At 43.9% G+C, this 18,704-nt stretch overlaps 1 protein-coding gene across 2 annotated transcripts in view; it reads left to right on the top strand.

The window, feature by feature from the left end:
• The window catches only part of COG5 (component of oligomeric golgi complex 5), an 866,036-nt gene that overhangs the window by 512,361 nt on the left and 334,971 nt on the right, over positions 1-18,704 (top strand). For both annotated transcript variants that reach the window (XM_063927060.1, XM_063927059.1), the window contains exons 9-10: positions 6,243-6,355; positions 6,429-6,506. In XM_063927060.1, the coding sequence (XP_063783130.1) occupies positions 6,243-6,355; positions 6,429-6,506 (191 nt within the window). The remainder of the gene's footprint in view (positions 1-6,242; positions 6,356-6,428; positions 6,507-18,704) is intronic.

The following is an 18,704-nucleotide window of genomic DNA, read 5'->3' as shown; positions in this document are numbered from 1 at the left end:
GTCTCTCCAAAGGGCCTTGTGGGGAAACTATCGTCAGATAAGAGGTTCCCTGTGTGTGTGGTGTGTCGGTACGCGTGTGTCGACATGTCTGAGGTAGAAGGCTCACCTAGGGAGGAGGGGGAGCGTATGAATGTGAGGTCTCCGTCGGCGGTGCCGACACCTGACTGGATGGATATGTGGAATGTTTTAAGTGCTAGTGTGAACTTATTGAACAAAAGATTAGACAAAGCTGAAGCTAAGGTACAGTCGGGTAGTGAACCCATGTCTGTCCCTATGTCGCCGGGACCTTCAGGGTCTCAGAAGCGCCCACTATCCCAAATAGCAGACACTGATACCGACACGGATTCGGACTCCAATGTCGACTACGATGATGCAAAGTTACAGCCAAAAGTGGCTAAATGTATTCGATATATGATTATTGCAATAAAAGAAGTGTTGCATATCACAGAGGTACCCCCTGTCCCTGAAACGAGGGTACACATATATGAGGGAAAGAAGCCTGAGGTAACTTTTCCCTCCTCACATGAGTTGAACGATTTATGTGAAAAAGCGTGGGAATCTCCAGACAAAAAACTGCAGATTCCCAAAAGGATTCTTATGGCGTATCCTTTCCCGCCAACGGACAGGATACAGTGGGAATACTCCCCTAAGGTGGACAAGGCATTGACACGATTGTCAAAAAAGATAGCGCTGCCATCTCAAGAAACGGCTACCCTCAAGGATCCTGCTGACCGCAAGCAGGAGGTTACCTTGAAATCCATTTACACACATTCTGGTACATTACTCAGACCGGCAATTGCGTCGGCCTGGGTTTGTAGCGGGGTAGCAACATGGACAGATTCCTTATCGGCGGAGATTGAGATCCTAGATAAGGATACCATTTTGTTGACCCTAGGCCATATAAAGGATGCTGTCTTATATATGAGAGATGCTCAAAGAGACATTAGTTTACTGGGTTCCAGAATAAACGCTATGTCAATCTCTGCTAGACGAGTCCTCTGGACCCGGCAGTGGACAGGTGATGCCGACTCAAAAAGACATATGGAGGTTTTACCTTACAAGGGTGAGGAATTGTTTGGGGAAGGTCTCTCGGACCTGGTGTCCACAGCTACGGCAGGTAAATCGAGTTTTTTGCCTTATGTTCCCTCACAACCTAAGAAAGCGCCACATTATCAAATGCAGTCCTTTCGTTCAAATAAAAGCAAAAGAGTACGTGGATTGTCCTTTCTTGCCAGAGGTAAGGGCAGAGGTAAAAAGCTGCACAGCACAGCTAGTTCCCAGGAACAGAAGTCCTCCCCGACCTCTGCAAAATCCACCGCATGACGCTGGGGCTCCGCTGAGGCAGTCCGGCCCAGTGGGGGCACGTCTTCACTTTTCAGCCACATCTGGGTTCACTCACAGGTGGATCCCTGGGCAATAGAAATTGTTTCTCAGGGATACAAGCTGGAATTCGAAGAGGTGCCTCCTCGCCGGTTTTTCAAATCTGCTCTACCGACTTCTCCCCTAGAAAGGGAGATAGTGTTAAATGCTATTCAAAAATTGTGTCTTCAACAAGTGGTGGTCGAAGTTCACCTGCTTCAGAGAGGGAAGGGATACTACTCAACCCTGTTTGTAGTTCCGAAACCGGACGGTTCAGTCAGACCCATACTGAATTTAAAACCCCTGAACCTATACTTAAAACGGTTCAAGTTCAAGATGGAATCGCTCAGAGCTGTCATCGCCAGCCTGGAAGGGGGGATTTTATGGTATCTCTGGACATAAAGGATGCATACCTTCATGTCCCCATTTATCCACCTCACCAGGTGTACCTGAGATTTGCGGTACAGGATTGTCATTACCAATTTCAGACGTTGCCGTTTGGGCTTTCCACGGCCCCGAGGATTTTCACCAAGGTAATGGCGGAAATGATGGTGCTCTTGCCCAAGCAGGGTGTCACAATTATCCCATACTTGGACGATCTCCTCATAAAAGTGAGATCACGAGAGAAGTTACTGTACAGCGTGTCACTTTCATTGAAGGTGTTACAGCAACACGGCTGGATTCTCAATATCCTGATGTCACAGCTGGTTCCTACGACTCCTCTGACCTTCTTGGGCATGATTCTGGACACGGACCAGAAAAGGGTTTTTCTCCCAATAGAAAAAGCTCAGGAACTCATGACTCTAGTCAAGAACCTATTGAAGCCAAAACAGGTGTCTGTGCGTCATTGCACTCAAGTCCTGGAAAAAATGGTGGCAACATACGAAGCCATTCCCTTCGGCAGGTTCCATGCAAGGACTTTCCAATGGGATCTATTGGACAAGTGGTCCGGGTCACATCTACAAATTCATCAGCGGATCACCCTGTCCCCCAGGGCCAGGGTATCTCTCCTGTGGTGGCTGCAGAGTGCTCACCTTTTGGAAGGACGCAGGTTCGGCATTCAGGATTGGATCATGGTGACCACGGACGCGAGCCTCAGAGGTTGGGGAGCAGTCACACAGGGAAGAAAATTACAAGGACTTTGGACAAGTCAAGAGACTTGTTTTCACATCAACATCCTGGAACTGAGGGCCATATACAACGCCCTACGTCAAGCGGAGAACTTACTTCGCGACCAGCCAGTTCTGATCCAGTCAGACAACATCACCGCAGTGGTTCATGTAAACCGCCAAGGCGGCACAAGGAGCAGAGTGGCAATGGCGGAAGCCACCAGGATTCTTCGCTGGGCGGAAAATCATGTAAGCACACTGTCAGCAGTGTTCATTCCGGGAGTGGACAACTGGGAAGCAGACTTCCTCAGCAGACACGACCTGCATCCAGGAGAGTGGGGACTTCATCGGGAAGTCTTCGCACAGATTGCAAGTCAGTGGGGACTGCCCCAGATAGACATGATGGCGTCCCGCCTCAGCAAAAAGCTACAGAGGTATTGCGCCAGATCAAAACACCCTCAGGCGGTAGCAGTAGACGCCCTAGTGACACCGTGGGTGTTCCAGTCGGTCTATGTGTTTCCTCCTCTTCCTCTCATACCCAAGGTGTTGAGAATAATAAGATAAAGAGGAGTGAGAACAATTCTCATTGTTCCAGATTGGCCAAGAAGGGCCTGTTATCCGATCTGCTGGAAATGCTCACGGGAGATCCGTGGCCTCTTCCTCTGCGACAGGACCTGTTGCAACAGGGGCCCTGTCTGTTCCAAGACTTACCGCGGCTGCGTTTGACGGCATGGCGGTTGAACGCCAGATCCTAGCGGAAAAGGGCATTCCGGATGAGGTCATTCCTACTCTGATAAAGGCTAGGAAAGACGTGACAGCGAAACATTATCACCGTATATGGCGAAAATATGTTTCTTGGTGTGAGGCCAGGAATGCTCTTACGGAAGAATTCCATCTGGGCCGTTTCCTTCACTTCCTACAGACTGGAGTGAATTTGGGCCTAAAATTAGGATCCATTAAGGTTCAGATTTCGGCCTTATCCATTTTCTTTCAAAAAGAATTGGCTTCTCTCCCAGAAGTACAGACTTTTGTGAAGGGAGTGCTGCATATTCAGCCTCCTTTTAAACCTCCGGTGGCGCCTTGGGACCTTAACGTGGTGTTAAGTTTCCTTAAGTCGCACTGGTTTGAACCACTTCAAACGGTGGAGTTAAAATATCTCACTTGGAAGGTGGTCATGTTATTAGCCTTGGCTTCGGCTAGGCGAGTGTCGGAATTGGCGGCTTTGTCTCATAAAAGCCCCTATCTGGTTTTCCATATGGATAGGGCGGAATTGCGGACCCGTCCTCAATTCTTGCCTAAGGTGGTGTCATCTTTTCATATGAACCAACCTATTGTGGTGCCTGTGGCTACACGAGATTTGGAGGATTCCGAGTGCCTTGATGTAGTCAGGGCTTTAAAATTTATGTGGCCAGAACGGCTAGAGTCAGGAAAACAGAAGCACTGTTTGTCCTATATGCAGCCAACAAGGTTGGCACCCCTGCTTCGAAGCAGACTATTGCTCGCTGGATCTGTAATACGATTCAGCAGGCGCATTCTACGGTTGGATTGTCGTTGCCAAAATCGGTCAAGGCCCATTCCACTAGGAAGGTGGGCTCGTCTTGGGCGGCTGCCCGAGGGGTCTCGGCACTACAACTGTGCCGAGCTGCTACTTGGTCGGGGACAAACACCTTTGCAAAGTTCTATAAGTTTGATACCCTGGCTGAGGAGGACCTAAGGTTTGCTCATTCGGAGCTGCAGAGTCATCCGCACTCTCCCGCCCGTTTGGGAGCTTTGGTATAATCCCCATGGTCCTTAAGGAGTCCCCAGCATCCTCTAGGCCGTTAGAGAAAATAAGATTTTAAACCTACCGGTAAATCTTTTTCTCGTAGTCCGTAGAGGATTCTGGGCGCCCGTCCCAAGTGCGGACTACTTCTGCGAGACTTGTATATAGTTTTGCTTACATAAGGGTTATGTTATAGTTCCATCAGGTTGGACTGATGCTACGTTGTTTTTTCATACTGTTAACTGTTTAATAGATACACAAGTTATACGGTGTGATTGGTGTGGCTGGTATGAATTTTGCCCTTGGATTAACAAAAATCCTTTCCTCGTACTGTCCATCTCCTCTGGGCACAGTTTCTCTAACTGAGGTCTAGAGGAGGGGTATAGAGGGAGGTGCCAGTGCACACCCAGACCTAAAGTCTTTCTTAAAATGCTCATGTCTCCTGCGGAGCCCGTCTATCCCCATGGTCCTTACGGAGTCCCCAGCATCCTCTACGGACTACGAGAAAAAGATTTACCGGTAGGTTTAAAATCTTATTTTCTTTCTTGTCTGCAAACTCAAAGTGTAGAGGTGCAGCCATTAAGATACTCACCAAACTCATCTTTTGTTCCCAGAGTAGATCATCTGACCAGGAGGAAGGTCAGGCTGCTGGGTATTCTGTGCCAGTTGATCGTAACCTTGATCTCATGTTATAATCCTAATTCTTGGCAGCTTTACTTCTCCATTCCCTTCTAGTGCATTGGCAAGTATGTTTAAGCTTGCATCATTTTGGGAGGCAACATTAATATGGTCTAGGGCACAGGTTCTCAAACTCGGTCCTCAGGACCCCACACGGTTCATGTTTTGCAGGTCACCTGTAGATTTTTAAAAAGTGACAGTTGGTGATAACACAGTGCACCTGCTGGGTGACATGCAAAACTGGGGTCCTGAGGACCGAGTTTGAGAACCACTGGTCTAGGGTACCAAACAAAATGAAATGCTTTTCAATAAAGGTGTTCTGTCTGATCTACCTTTGAGGATTATTAGAAAACTCCTCAATAATGGCAACAATAAAATCAGTGTATATGATGAATGTTGACATATACCACACCTCATAAAAGTCCATCAAACAATCTGTCTGACCAGATGAAATAGAAAAATGCAGAGTAAAGCTCTCACTAAATGATCTCCATGAGCAAATGAAATCAAGTTATACTAATTTCTGTTACACCGCTTAATATTGTATGTAGTCTACAAGCACACAATACCTTTATAGGATGGAATATGGATGCCCTGGAAGCTTTCATCATGCTGACAGTCCGACTCATAGCTCATCATTAAACCTGATATATGTAGCTTAAATAATAGCTAGAAGAACTAAAAACGTACATTGTACTACTGCAGTCATTTCTGAATTTTCTTGCTCAGAAGGGACCATAAGAGTTCACAAATGTCCTCAAAACACAATTTAGTTTTGGAGTCTGGCAACTCTGGCTTGTGTACATGACATTCTGGAGTGTCAGATGGCTTGTGGTGTTTGTGGAAACTCCGCACACAGCTCATTAAGTTCTATGCTTACTGCAGACAGCACTACTCTCCTTTTCACAATGAAATTCTTAGTAGCTACAGCAGGGGTTAGAAGTGCCCAGAGCAGCATGGGTAATAGCAGCTGTCACCCATGATATTGTGGTAGTTACCCATACACTCATAATGTAGCTACAATTACAGTTAAGGCGGTTATAACAAGGATAAAGACAAGGGAGGTGAACAATCAAGTAATGAATAAGTGTCAGTAATTTATTTGGAATTAAGAGAAAATTTTGGTTTATGGTATTTGAGGTGCTCACTGAGAACATATTCTTAATAAATGCATATGGATTGATGATACAGGAAAGTAAAATGGCAATAGGTGAGTACGTTTTGTAGCCACTAACCACTGCATTTTCCAGAATATCTGCATCATGTTTTGTTCTTTTTAAGGAGACTATATATTGTTTGCCTTTTAATGTAGTTGTATTAATTTGTTTGGTTAGGAGCCCCAGGGCGTGCAGCTATGCCTCAGCCAGGAAACACAGCTGCTTTTCGAGCTGCACTTTGGACAAATATGGAGAAATTAATGGACCAAATTTATGCAGCTTGTGTCCAGGTAAGACTGACTAGAAATTTACTGCAAGGAATTCTATAGAAATTGTGATTTCTCATATAAATGTGTATTACAGGTGCAGCATCTTCAGAAAGTTTTGATGAAGAAGAGAGACCCTGTGTCCCATGTTTGCTTTATTGATGAAATTGCAAAGGTGAGCGTCAAAAGTTGCAAAGGAGCCATTGGGGCATATTTCTCAGTTACACTGATTACACTGGGGAGCTAGAAAACATTTTTTTGTGTGTCTCAATGATGAAAAGACCTTATTCTCATTGTATTGTTTGCGCCGAATTCAAATATGTTTTCAACATTTCTATATTGGGTAAGGTTTTTGAGTGTCATGCAAGTTATTTCTTAAAAAGATACAAACTTGTAGCTTTAAAGAGCACAGCAGTAATCAGACAGCCAATTGAGGCTGCACTTACCTTGTTAAGGCTTTTCCATGTTAGAAATTGGTTGGGTATGAAATGCCGCCTGTCTGGATGCCGTTGGTCGGGAGTATGACAGTGGCATCCTGACAGTCAAAATCTTGACAATGGGTGTTACGTTGTCTAACCCTCCCCCAACCCTAGACTTACCCTCCCTTTTAGTTGCCTAACCCTTGCCCCACCGCAGTCTAACCCTAACCCCCCCTCCCTGCACCCTAAACCTAACTGCCCCCAAGTGGTGCCTATCTATAACCCCCTCCCCGCACCCTAAACCTAACCCTCCCCAACCCGCACCATAACCCTAACACTCCAGAGGTCGCCTAATTCTAACCCCACCCCCAATTCTCTGCGTATTACTTGCCTGCCCGCTGTCTCGATGATCGGAATCCCGACGTTCGGGATTCCGACATAAGTGTCCTGGCCCCTTTCAGGATTCCGGCATCAGCATTTCATCGTCTGTCGGTATTCCGTTGCAAGGATCCAACAGTCAGGATTGTAAACGTGTCACTTACAAATGTCCTGATTAAAACACTCATTGGGTTGGATGTAATGTAGTACGAGTTGGCCGGAGGTGTGGAATCCCGGCCAAACAGAACATTTTTTTAAAGCTCCAATCATTTACAAGGCAGGGTTGTAAATGATTGCCGCTTGTACAGGCATCAGACCAAGTTGCTGTATATTGTGCTGGAGTGCTGGGCTTTGTGGTGACTGTATGTAAAATCTTGTGATTTTTCTTAATGCAAAAAATAAACATGGTGCCTCAAGAAAACAAAGTCTGATGGGAAAATTCTAATTGCTTATTTGTATTCTGTTTAATAATGTGTACTTAGAACACCCATCAGAACCCTTGGGACAAAACTATTGTTGACCAATGCTATGTTATCAGATTGATTCCATGTTAATAAGGATTCATGGTGAAAAGTGCAAAACCTTATATTTTGGCTTCTTCAGCTGCAACAGATTTGCCCATGTTACTTTATATGCAGGGAAAATAAACATTCTCCTATTGGTTGGCTGTTATCTATTTAAATCTAGTGAGTGAAGTACCAGGCCAACCCTGATGAAGTATTAGTGATGACATTGCGTCCCTTGCACACTTCTAGTAATACAGTCAAGCTTTTCTGTAGTATTGTAAGTCTCACTCGGCAATATTATCAGTAGCTGTCTTTGTCGCTGTGTGACTTTGCTGAAGCATCATATTGTTGCTTTTTGTATGATAAACTAGTGTTTTGGATTTGTCATTTGCTTGGTGTCGGCAGTGCAGGTTTCTTTTTCTTGTCCCCTTTTCTCCTGTATCTGTCTCCTATCTCTGTCTAATGTCCCTTTCCCCCTATTATTTCTCTCTCTAGCACTTATTGTGCCCCTACAGTCTCTCTCCCCTGGCTCACCTATACTCTTTCACCCATCTTCCCCTATATTCTCACTCTGCCTCTATATTCTCTCCTCTCATTTCCCCTTTATTCTTTCGCTCCACCGTCTCACTCTTTATCCAGTATATATACTCTCTTCTTCTTATATTTTTTCTGGGTTCCAGTGTATAGATAAACAGTGTCTAGATAGACAGTCAATAGGCCACACCATATGGGCGACAGTCAAAAGTTCAGCAGGGTCAAAGGATAGACAGGGTCAAAAGGTCAACATGAAAAAGGTTGACACACATATGGTCGACGCATGTTTTTTAGGGCTTTTTCATGTTCTTACAACTTTTGTTGCCTTTACTCTCCATGTCACACAACTATTACCTTTAGTAACCTTGTAGCGAGCGAAGCAAGCCACAGAGCAAACGCATTTCAACAAATTTACTATCCATGTTACAAACTATTACCGTTAGTAACCTTGTGGTGAGCGGAGTGAGCCACCAAGGCCGAAATGTGGCGAGCAAAGCATTTCAACAAATTTGGATAAAAAAATGATTAAAAACACAACATTTTGTAGCCCTTTTGACAATGTGTATCTTTTGATTGTCGACCATGTGGTCTGTCTTTTTAATGTCTATCTTCAGTACCACCTTTTTTCCATACACTGTTGTTTTACTATAATCACTAATTTATTTGGTTAGAATAGTAATTGAAGCACACTGTAATAAATAAACATATCTATATACACACACACACACACACACACACACACACACACACACACACACACACACACACACACACACACACACGTAGTAGAGGGAAATAGAACAATATGAGGATACTTGAGTTATACACAAATTGCAAAATACAGCCATTAGATAACATCTAAAGAGAACATCTGAATATTTATATGACAAAAAGAGGCACTTTTTTAAGTTAAGAAAACTGGTTATGTTACCATGAAAACATGACAGACACCACTGCTGGACATGACTATAAAAGTTAATATAAACAAATTTATTGGTAAATTGGTATTTAGCCCATACCTAGCTGTAACCTTAATTATCATTAAGGAACATCAAATCAACTAATGTGAGGTTAATAATAGTCTGTGAGTATTGGTAAATATCTCACACAGATCAGCTAAATAAGAAACACAGTATTTATCACAGTCCGTAATGATGCTGGGGTGAATAATTCTGTACTAGTCCAACTTTCAATATGCGCTTTTCTTCTAATCCTGCCAGTGGTATTACCTGTGTGTTTCCAGCGGGTGTGGTATGGAAGGTCGACCACACTTAGGTCGACAGTGTTTAGGTCGACCACTATTGGTCGACAGTAACTAGGTCGACAGTAACTAGGTCGACGGGGTTTCTAGGTCGACATGTTCTATGTCGACAGGTCAAAAGGTCTTTTTGTGTCGTTTTCTCTGTACAGTGACGGGAACCCCAATTAGTGCTTCGCTCACCATGCTTCGGGCAAGGTGCCTCGCTCCGCTTCCGCTGTGCTTGGCACAGGTTACTATTCCCAATTGTACTCCACGTGGATCGTTAAGTATAAAAAAGTTCAAAAAAAGAAAGAAATTGTGAAAAACTCATGTCAACCTTTTGACCTGTCTACCTAGAAAATGTTGACCTAGCGACCCTGTCGACCTAGTTACTGTCGACCAATAGTGGTCGACCTAGATACTGTCGACCTAAGTGTGATCGACCTAGAAACCGGATACCGTTTCCAGCACCACCCCCCTGTGTCTCTCTAGCGCCACCCCCGTGTCTCTCTAGCACTACCCCCTTGTGTCTCACTAGCAACACCCTCCTTGTGTCTCTAGCACACAACCCGTCCCCCCTTCCCGTGTCTCTCTAGCACCACCCCCACCCCCGGTGTCTCTCTAGCACCACCCCCCCCGGTGTCTCTCTAGCACCACCTCCCTGTGTCTCTCTAGCACCACCCCCATGTGTCTCTCTAGTGCCACCCCCCTGTGTGTCTCTAGCACTACCCCCTTGTGTCTCACTAGCACCACCACCCTGTGTCTCTCTAGCCCCCCCCGTGTCTCTCTAGCACCACCTTCCTTGTGTCTCTCTAGCACACAACCCCCCCACCATTCCCGTGTCTCTCTAGCACCACCACCACCCCTGGTGTCTCTCTAGCACCACCTCCCTGTGTCTCTTTAGCACCACCCCCCTGTGTCTCTCTAGCACCACCCCATTGTGTCTCTCTAGTGCTATCCCCCTGTGTCTCTCTAGCTCCACCCCCTGTGTTTCTCCAGCAACAAGGGTTGGTGGGAACTTGATGGGTGTGCCAAGTTCCTTTACTACTGTAATATAAAGGAGACGTGTGCCAATAAAACAATATGATAAATAGACATAATAGGAATAAGGGTGTGTAAACAGCGCTAAAAAACTGGATATGGAAAAAATAATAATAATCACAATTTATTATAAAAATTGTTGCAACAAATAAACCATTCAATTCATCTATCTATATATATATATATATCTATATATATATATATATATATATAAATATAAAATAATTTTGTAAAAACGTGTCAAGCAGGGCAAGCACAGCATGTTTGTTTGGTGTATTACCACACGAGGAAGCCGGACATGATGCACTGATGAAGGTCCTTGGAATTATGCCACAGTCCTGGGTGCACTTTGCAATGCTAGCAGTTGAAAGTCCAAGATGTTAGGCGAACCTTTATTGCTTGGTTCCAAACCAGATTCAGTCCTATTCAAAGCTGGATCTCTGGTGCCTTTGTGGACTTCTGCGAGTTTCCCAATTGCTGACGGACTTCTAGGCTTGTTCCAGGTATAATTAATGATTCAGTGGTGCACGGCTCCTCCAAACCAACGCGTTTCGCTGTATCCACAGCTTTATCAATTGTTTCTTCAGGGACTAACTATCCCTTTATACAGCAGCTTAAAGGTCTAGCATATCCTCTTGACAGCGCCGGGTGAATTACCTTGGTATTTCGTTTTCTGCATGATAAATAGACATGTCTGTATAATATGATATGGGTAAAATTTGATAGATGTGTTGGTATAATATAATATTTATTTGTTTCTCTATATGATATATATTTGTTCAGTATAATGTATATGTATGGGAGATGGGTCTATATAATGCGATGTATGAGAAATATGTTTGTGTATGTTATATGGAGGGCGAACCTCTGAACCGTATATTATGCTATATAAGGAAGGTATGTTTCTGTACAGTATATTACAGTATATAGATGTGTATCTGTATAATACTGTACGTACGGGAAATGTACCTGTGTTATATAAGAACGATATCGGTCTAGATTTTATGGTTGACGTGTCTCTGTGTGTATTTTGTTATATGGAAGTCATTGCTTTGAATCATTTTGCATACGCAAGAAGCAACCACAATGGGGTAAGTTTACTAAGATGGGAGTTTTTTTTTAGAACTGGTGATGTTGCCCGTAGCAACCAATCAGATGTTATGTATTATCTTCTAGAAGAAGCTAGATAAATGTTAAGTAGAATCTAGTTGGTTGCTATGAGCAACATCACAAGTTCTAAAAAACTCCCACCTTAGTAAATTTACCCCCCTTTGTGTCCGTCTATACAACGCATGATGGGGGTCATTCCGAGTTGATCGTAGCACTGCAAAATTTTGCATGGCTACGATCATGTCCATAGACATGCGGGGGGACGCCCAGCACAGGGCTATCCCGCCCCGCATGTCAGTGCCGGCATCCCCCCGCAGAAGTGCAAAAGCATCGCACAGAGGCGATGCTTTTGCACTTTAGGAGTAGCTCCCGGCCAGCGCAGCTTTAGCATGCTGGCCGGGAGCTACTCGTCGCTCCCCGGTCCGCAGCGGCTGCGTGTGATGTCACGCAGCCGCTGCGGCCCGCCCCACGCACAGTTCGGCCATGCCTGCGTTGGCCGAACTGCGCCCCCATAACGGCGGCCAAACGCCGCCGTGCCGCCCCCTCCCGCCTCTGCCTGTCAATCAGGCAGAGGCGATTGCAGGGAAACGACTGCCGCGCCGGCACATGCGCAATTCCGCCCCGATCGCTGCGCTGCGATAAACTGCAGCGAACGATCGGTTCGGAATGACCCCCGATAAGGCTAGCTCTGCACACTGTTAGATAATGACACTCTCCTGCTTTGGTTGCATTTGTCCGCAGCTGTTAATTTACTACCATGTCATGCCAACAACAGGGAATACACCCAACATGATACATCTTTCCTGCCTGTTAATGCATGTGCAGTGAAACTACTCATAGTAAAAAAGTTAAAAAAAATAAGTTACCTGAATATACACCTACTGTACTTTAAAAACATATAGTACTGATTACAAGATCCTGATTGTTTTCTCAATAATAAAAGAAGTGTATAAAGTGCTGTAATAGACAAATTAGTAGATACAGTATGCATCATAAATAACTACATTGCTAATAACTGCATAATATTGTGGACAGTGATATGTTAAACATTAAAACTGTAGTCATAGCTTTTAAGAAGAGTTGAATTATAACAGTAAATTATGTTTCATGTAGCACTTTTTTTTAGAAAAACAAAACTAAAAAGGCATTGTATTGTGAGAGGCACATTACACTAATTATTGATGGCTTTCAGAGGCCAGACCAGCAATTTACAACTCTGTCAAAAGACACCAAACCAATTAATATAAGTTTTAATCCATCCACCCTTAATTAGCTTCATACTTGGTGAACGAGAAGGTTGAGGATCAAAATATAATCAGATTTAGTCTGATCCCTTTACTGCTGAGGATTAAAACATACAATATGCCATGTAGTGTAAGTCTCTGATTACCTTACAGCAGTGAGGACCATCCGTTCTAACTGCCTGTCATGGTCATGTTGATCTGCCATAAATGTTGCTTCAGTAAACTACCATGGTTTGCTTGATTTCACATCACTGTATATGTTGTGAATTTCTATAATTTTTCTTGTGAAAATCTGCAGGTGAGCAAGAACATAGAAAAAAATATTCTCTAACTAACAAGATAAAAAAATTAAAACTATACCATGGAGTTGTCAATCTATTAAAAAAAGGATGTAGGAGAACCCTGGCACTCATGTTAAAAGACGATCTCTTGCAGCACCCTTCTGATCTGGGTTATACCCCAAAGATCCTAAAACAGTAATGCAAAATATGAACAGATAGATCAGATAGGTGCACTAGTTCAAATACGAAAACGAGGAATAAAGCCAAATGATGTGCTGTAGCTATGACACCTACAAGAGGTAAATGAGGATACACATAAAGGACTAAAAAGAACTGAAATTCCCTTAAAGGATCTCTGCACTCCTTAGATATTTATTTCAATCCCTCATGTGTATATATAATACGTCACATATGGAGACAAAATCAGACGGAAATATAGTGCAAAACGTAACAAATGTATTATTCCAGATAAAATATATCAAATATCCAGGGTCAGTAGACATGAAATATAAATATATCTGTAGCATAAGGCAAGCTGTAGGTTTACCAGATATCCATTTAAGAGAGGCACATCAATATTATTGGAGATCCAAGTTCCGGAACCAGCTCTCAACTGGAATGTGGATCAGTTCCTCCTGCTGTTGAACATGTAGCTTCCCTGTCACTGCTGCAACACTTTTCGGGACAAGCTCCCTTCCTCAAGGCAGTATGACAGGAGTCTCAAGTGGTTGCTATTAATACTATGGAGGACAACTGTATCCCGTCAAAGGTGACCTTTCATAAATTGCTAGAAAATACGTGCAAATTTACACACAAACACAACTCCAGTTGTGCACTCTTACATATGGCATATATTTATCATTGAAAAGATGCATATTGTAACATTAAAATGTGGATGATTTAGCAGAAAGTGTCAGGTACATACTTCCGGTTTGTTGTTTTGAATTGCCTCATCACCATATACACCACATCTTATGTTTTTATTATCTCCCCCTGGTGTCCAGTGCTTATATCATATATATACTTAGTTGCCATAAGATATAAAAATCGTGTTTGCTGATCATTTCCGGTCCGTGGGACGCGTCTGGTTTCCGGGAGCCGCTCTGACTTCCAGTTTTGCGCTCTTACACATGCACAGTGGATTAGATGTCCGTAATTTCTACAGGATATCCCTGGTGTAACTGCATTTGACTGTTTCATCCATCAGACTTTGTGACTCTGTATGTTAAATGATGATACTACCATGTAATGTGCATTATTACTGATTAAAATAAGCAGTATATAAAACAATGGGTAAAACATACTGGGCTGTAATAAAATAACCATGTCTTAAACAATCTTGTCATTACAATAATCTTGAAATTAGATGGGATCCAATATGAAAGGGGCTGTGCAGATAATGGGGCAGATGTATTAACCTGGAGAAGGGATAAAGAAGAGATGAGTGATATATGGTTAACAGACTAGGCTGGAGGTAGATACAACGTGGGCAGGAATGAGCAGGAAATCCGGCAGAGTATCCACAGAACTGGTAAGGTCTAGAAACATGGACTTGCGGCTTATACTACAAGGGACAAGCTATAACCGGCACTGGGCGTTGGTCTGAGTGCCTTATAACCTGTTGCTGAACCAATGTAAACTCTGTGCAGCTGCATGTACTGCTGCACATCCCCTGTAACCAAGAAACAGCCACCCGGCATCCCAGTTGCTAAGCACCCGGTGGGGATCACTGATCCACGACCGAAACCCAATGGAGGGACGAGCCGCAGCGGCTTGTAACAGGGGTTGAAACCTCCCTAAGGAGCCAACATAAAGAGTGCACAGTAGTGCTTCTCTGGCTTAAACAGACTACCTCTCTCTAGTGGATCCCACGGTGACTAGTTCTAGCTCCCGTCTTTACTTGCTCCTGAGTCCATCTGTCCACAAAAATAACAACCAGAACCCTTAAAAGCTAAACCAGTGCTGTCCAAGTTTGCTTTATTTCTAGTGTTTTATAACTAGGCGTTCATTGGCCAAATAGTTTTATTAGACATATTAAAAAAATACTTAGTGTTTATGTTCTATCACTCAAACAACCCAGGTACTAGACCAATGATACACAATTTGGCTGCCTGGGTTACTTCCAGTTACATAATTCGTTTGTACACACTTTTGCTTTATATTAATGTTGGAATTACGCATTGACAATATTGCATGATCTTTCTGTCTCTGCAAATTCCAAATAGTTATGTAGGCCTTTTATTCCTGTAGCTGTAGAAATAAGTTAGTATGTTTTGTATCCTGTTGAAGTCTGGCAAGAATTATTTTAATAAGTGAACTATTCAATCAATTCAAAGGCATAGAAGCATAAATCACAGCAAAAAGTACAGCATGGCTGGAAATGAATTCAATTATATTACTCTATTGTCCTGTCTGAACATAACATATGTGCAACGAAATGTTACCTGGGTCACTGCTTAATAACACAAACAGTGTCAGTATGTAATAGCTGTCAGTAATATTTCCTGTAGTATACGATTATAAATAAAACTTAAATTAATGACAGCCATGCTTCATACTAACATTTAGGGGCCGATTCATCATCACTAATGAGCCTGTTAGTAAAAACATGCGTAAACTGTTTCCGCATGTCTTTATGTAACGGGCTCATTTGTTATTTGGCGCATGACTGGGCCGCAAACTACAAAAACTGAAAGGTTTTACCGTTTGCTTGCGAGAATCAACACCATCTTCAGATGCTGAATTACTCCAGTAATTAAGCCATCCGGCCCCTCCCCCATGACGAATAGGCCCCTTAGTGTAGAAGGTCTACAGCAGTGGTCTCCAACCTTGTGGTGCTAGATACTGTAGAAAAATGAAACCTCCCGAGGAGCTGCTAAAGTTTTTGAAAAAAATATTGTACTGGAAATGGTTGCTGGGACTCTCTCAGTGTTAAGACCAGACTCGTGGTCAGTGGCGCAGCTATACATTTTGCACCCCCCTGCCAAAAATGTTTCTGGCACCCCCTCCCATTGTCATATGAAAAGTAAAGAATTTGCACGTGTCGTAGGCGCATGCTCCAAAAAGAGGGTGTGACCTCATTGCAAGGGGTGTGGCATTGCAGGAAATGACTACATTACAGTGACGTGCAGTGAAGTCAGTGGCCGGGGAGGCACTGCCTGATTCACGCCAACCCCCCCCCCCCCCCCCCCACCCCCCTCGGTGTGGTGTTCCCCTGCGATCACATTAAACACCCCCCAAACCAGTCAGCCCAGGGATGGAATTTCTCTGAAAGTGGGAACCCCCACCCCACCAATCACCTCCATTCCTGCTCGCCGTCGGATGCCATTCCGGGACTCCGGTGGGAATGGAGGTGATTGTAAGTATAAATTTGTTTTTCTGCACTTGCACTTGTTATCCTGATGATGGGGTATCATTCCCCGAAACGTTGATGTGTTTGCACTGACGTGTGTGCACTAAAGTATCTCACCATATTACATGCCTTGGAGCGCCACCTCGTTTTTTGCATATGTGAAGGGGGTCGCTACACCTCAGGAGGGCAGACAAGCCAGGTTACAGATTGGGGTGAAGGCTGCCCCATTGGTGTGCTGGGTTTGTATCGTTATATAGTGTATCCAACCAGAGTCAAAGTGTGCTGGGACTTCTAGTTCCACAGCCACCTGCAATGTGACATAAAGTGGGACAGGTATAATTTCCATCTGAGAATGGCCAGTAACTCGCATCTCCTAGTACAGATTGGTAAGTGCCGGAAGGACAACCCCTAATGTAGCTGACATCTGGTCACTCCCCTGAGGCTCGTGGTACAAGAGTGGTCTGCAGCGGTGCATTAGCTGCCATGCCTGTTTAGATCCGAGCACTGAGCTGCGGGGAGAGACACTTCACTTTAATATGACAATACTATCAGCCGCATGCTGGAAAGTTAAGATACAGGCAGACAGAGAAAACAATCTATTTGCTCAATGATGTTATGTATAATCCAGTAGCCGTCTCAGAAAAAAAATAACTGGTTTATAAATCAATAATTAAATAAACTTCAGAAAAGGCTGTGCTTGAAGAAAAGCTGCACTCCGATAGTTCCAGCAGTGTTAAAAAAAAATAGACAAAAACAAAACAGATATAACCTTTAATACATAGAACATAATAAATAACAATGTTTCACTTGAAGCCAGATACTATAGGAGAAACATTGTATCAGTAAATACATTGGGGGTCATTCCGAGTTGTTCGCTCGCAAGCTGCTTTTAGCAGCATTGCACACGCTAAGCCGCCGCCTACTGGGAGTGAATCTTAGCTTCTTAAAATTGCGAACGAAAGATTCGCATTATTGCGAAAATACATCTCTGTGCAGTTTCTGAGTAACTCGAGACTTACTCGGCATCTGCGATCAGTTCAGTGCTTGTCGTTCCTGGTTTGACGTCACAAACACACCCAGCGTTCGCCCAGACACTCCTCCGTTTCTCCAGCCACTCCCGCGTTTTTCCCAGAAATGGTAGCGTTTTTTCACACATTCCCATAAAACGGCCAGTTTCCGCCCAGAAACACCCACTTCCTGTCAATCACATTACGATCACCAGAACGAAGAAAAAACCGTGAGTAAAAATCCTAACTGCATAGCAAATTTACTTGGCGCAGTCGCAGTGCGGACATTGCGCATGCGCACTAAGCGGAAAATCGCTGCGATGCGAAAAAATTTACCGAGCGAACAACTCGGAATGACCCCCATTATGCTGGAAAGTGCAGTGATACTTTCACACAGCTCCCTGCATAATACACACTCACTATATTATTTCTATTACCAGTTATTTTATATAGCGCACATATATTCGCTTTACACACACACACACACACACACACACACACACACACACCATTAATACACCCCCATTCAAAGATAACATTAGTAGACACCCTGCTACCCACAATAATACTGTATATCACCACGACACATAGCATTAACACATCTACATATTGTACCACAGTAACTCGTCTAGAGAACATTAATACTCCCCCACATCACACTATTCCCTCCTAGCAAACATAAATACACCCCCACAGCATAATACCCCATCCTAGAGACACTTCAATACACCCCACAGCACAACACAACACAACACAACATCCCCTCTAGTTAACATTAATACACTGCCTCCACGGATACTTAACCTTTAAATGAGATCTCAGGTCAGTAGGCAGGTGTTAGAGGAGAAGGAAGGGGAAAGGTTTTGGGACAGGAGGGAGCCAGAGTACATCCTCACACTGCAGTGTCTCCAACTGAGAGAGGGAAAAAGCAGCAACCACCAATCAGCAATGTATCAGATGACAGGCCAGCCCAAAAAAAACCCCAGCCAGCTCCTCACCCCATACTACAACACACACACACACACACACACACACACACACACACACACACACACCTCCTTCCTCCACCCACAACTCGTACTGTGCTTCCCCAGTACTATAGTGTACTTACAAACATGGCTGTCTTCTTTCTGCTGTCTCGGCTCCTCTGAGGCATCGTCGCTTCATCATCTGCCAGGAGCCGGATGCAGAGCTGCCTGGACTGTGGAGAACATTGCAGGGGACATCTGCGCCGGCCCTTTTTAGGAGGAAGAGCAGCGGG

This window comes from Pseudophryne corroboree, chromosome 6 (assembly GCF_028390025.1).
Source record: "Pseudophryne corroboree isolate aPseCor3 chromosome 6, aPseCor3.hap2, whole genome shotgun sequence".
In the NCBI taxonomy this organism is placed as follows: domain Eukaryota; kingdom Metazoa; phylum Chordata; class Amphibia; order Anura; family Myobatrachidae; genus Pseudophryne; species Pseudophryne corroboree.
This window is presented reverse-complemented; position numbering and strand designations above follow the sequence as displayed.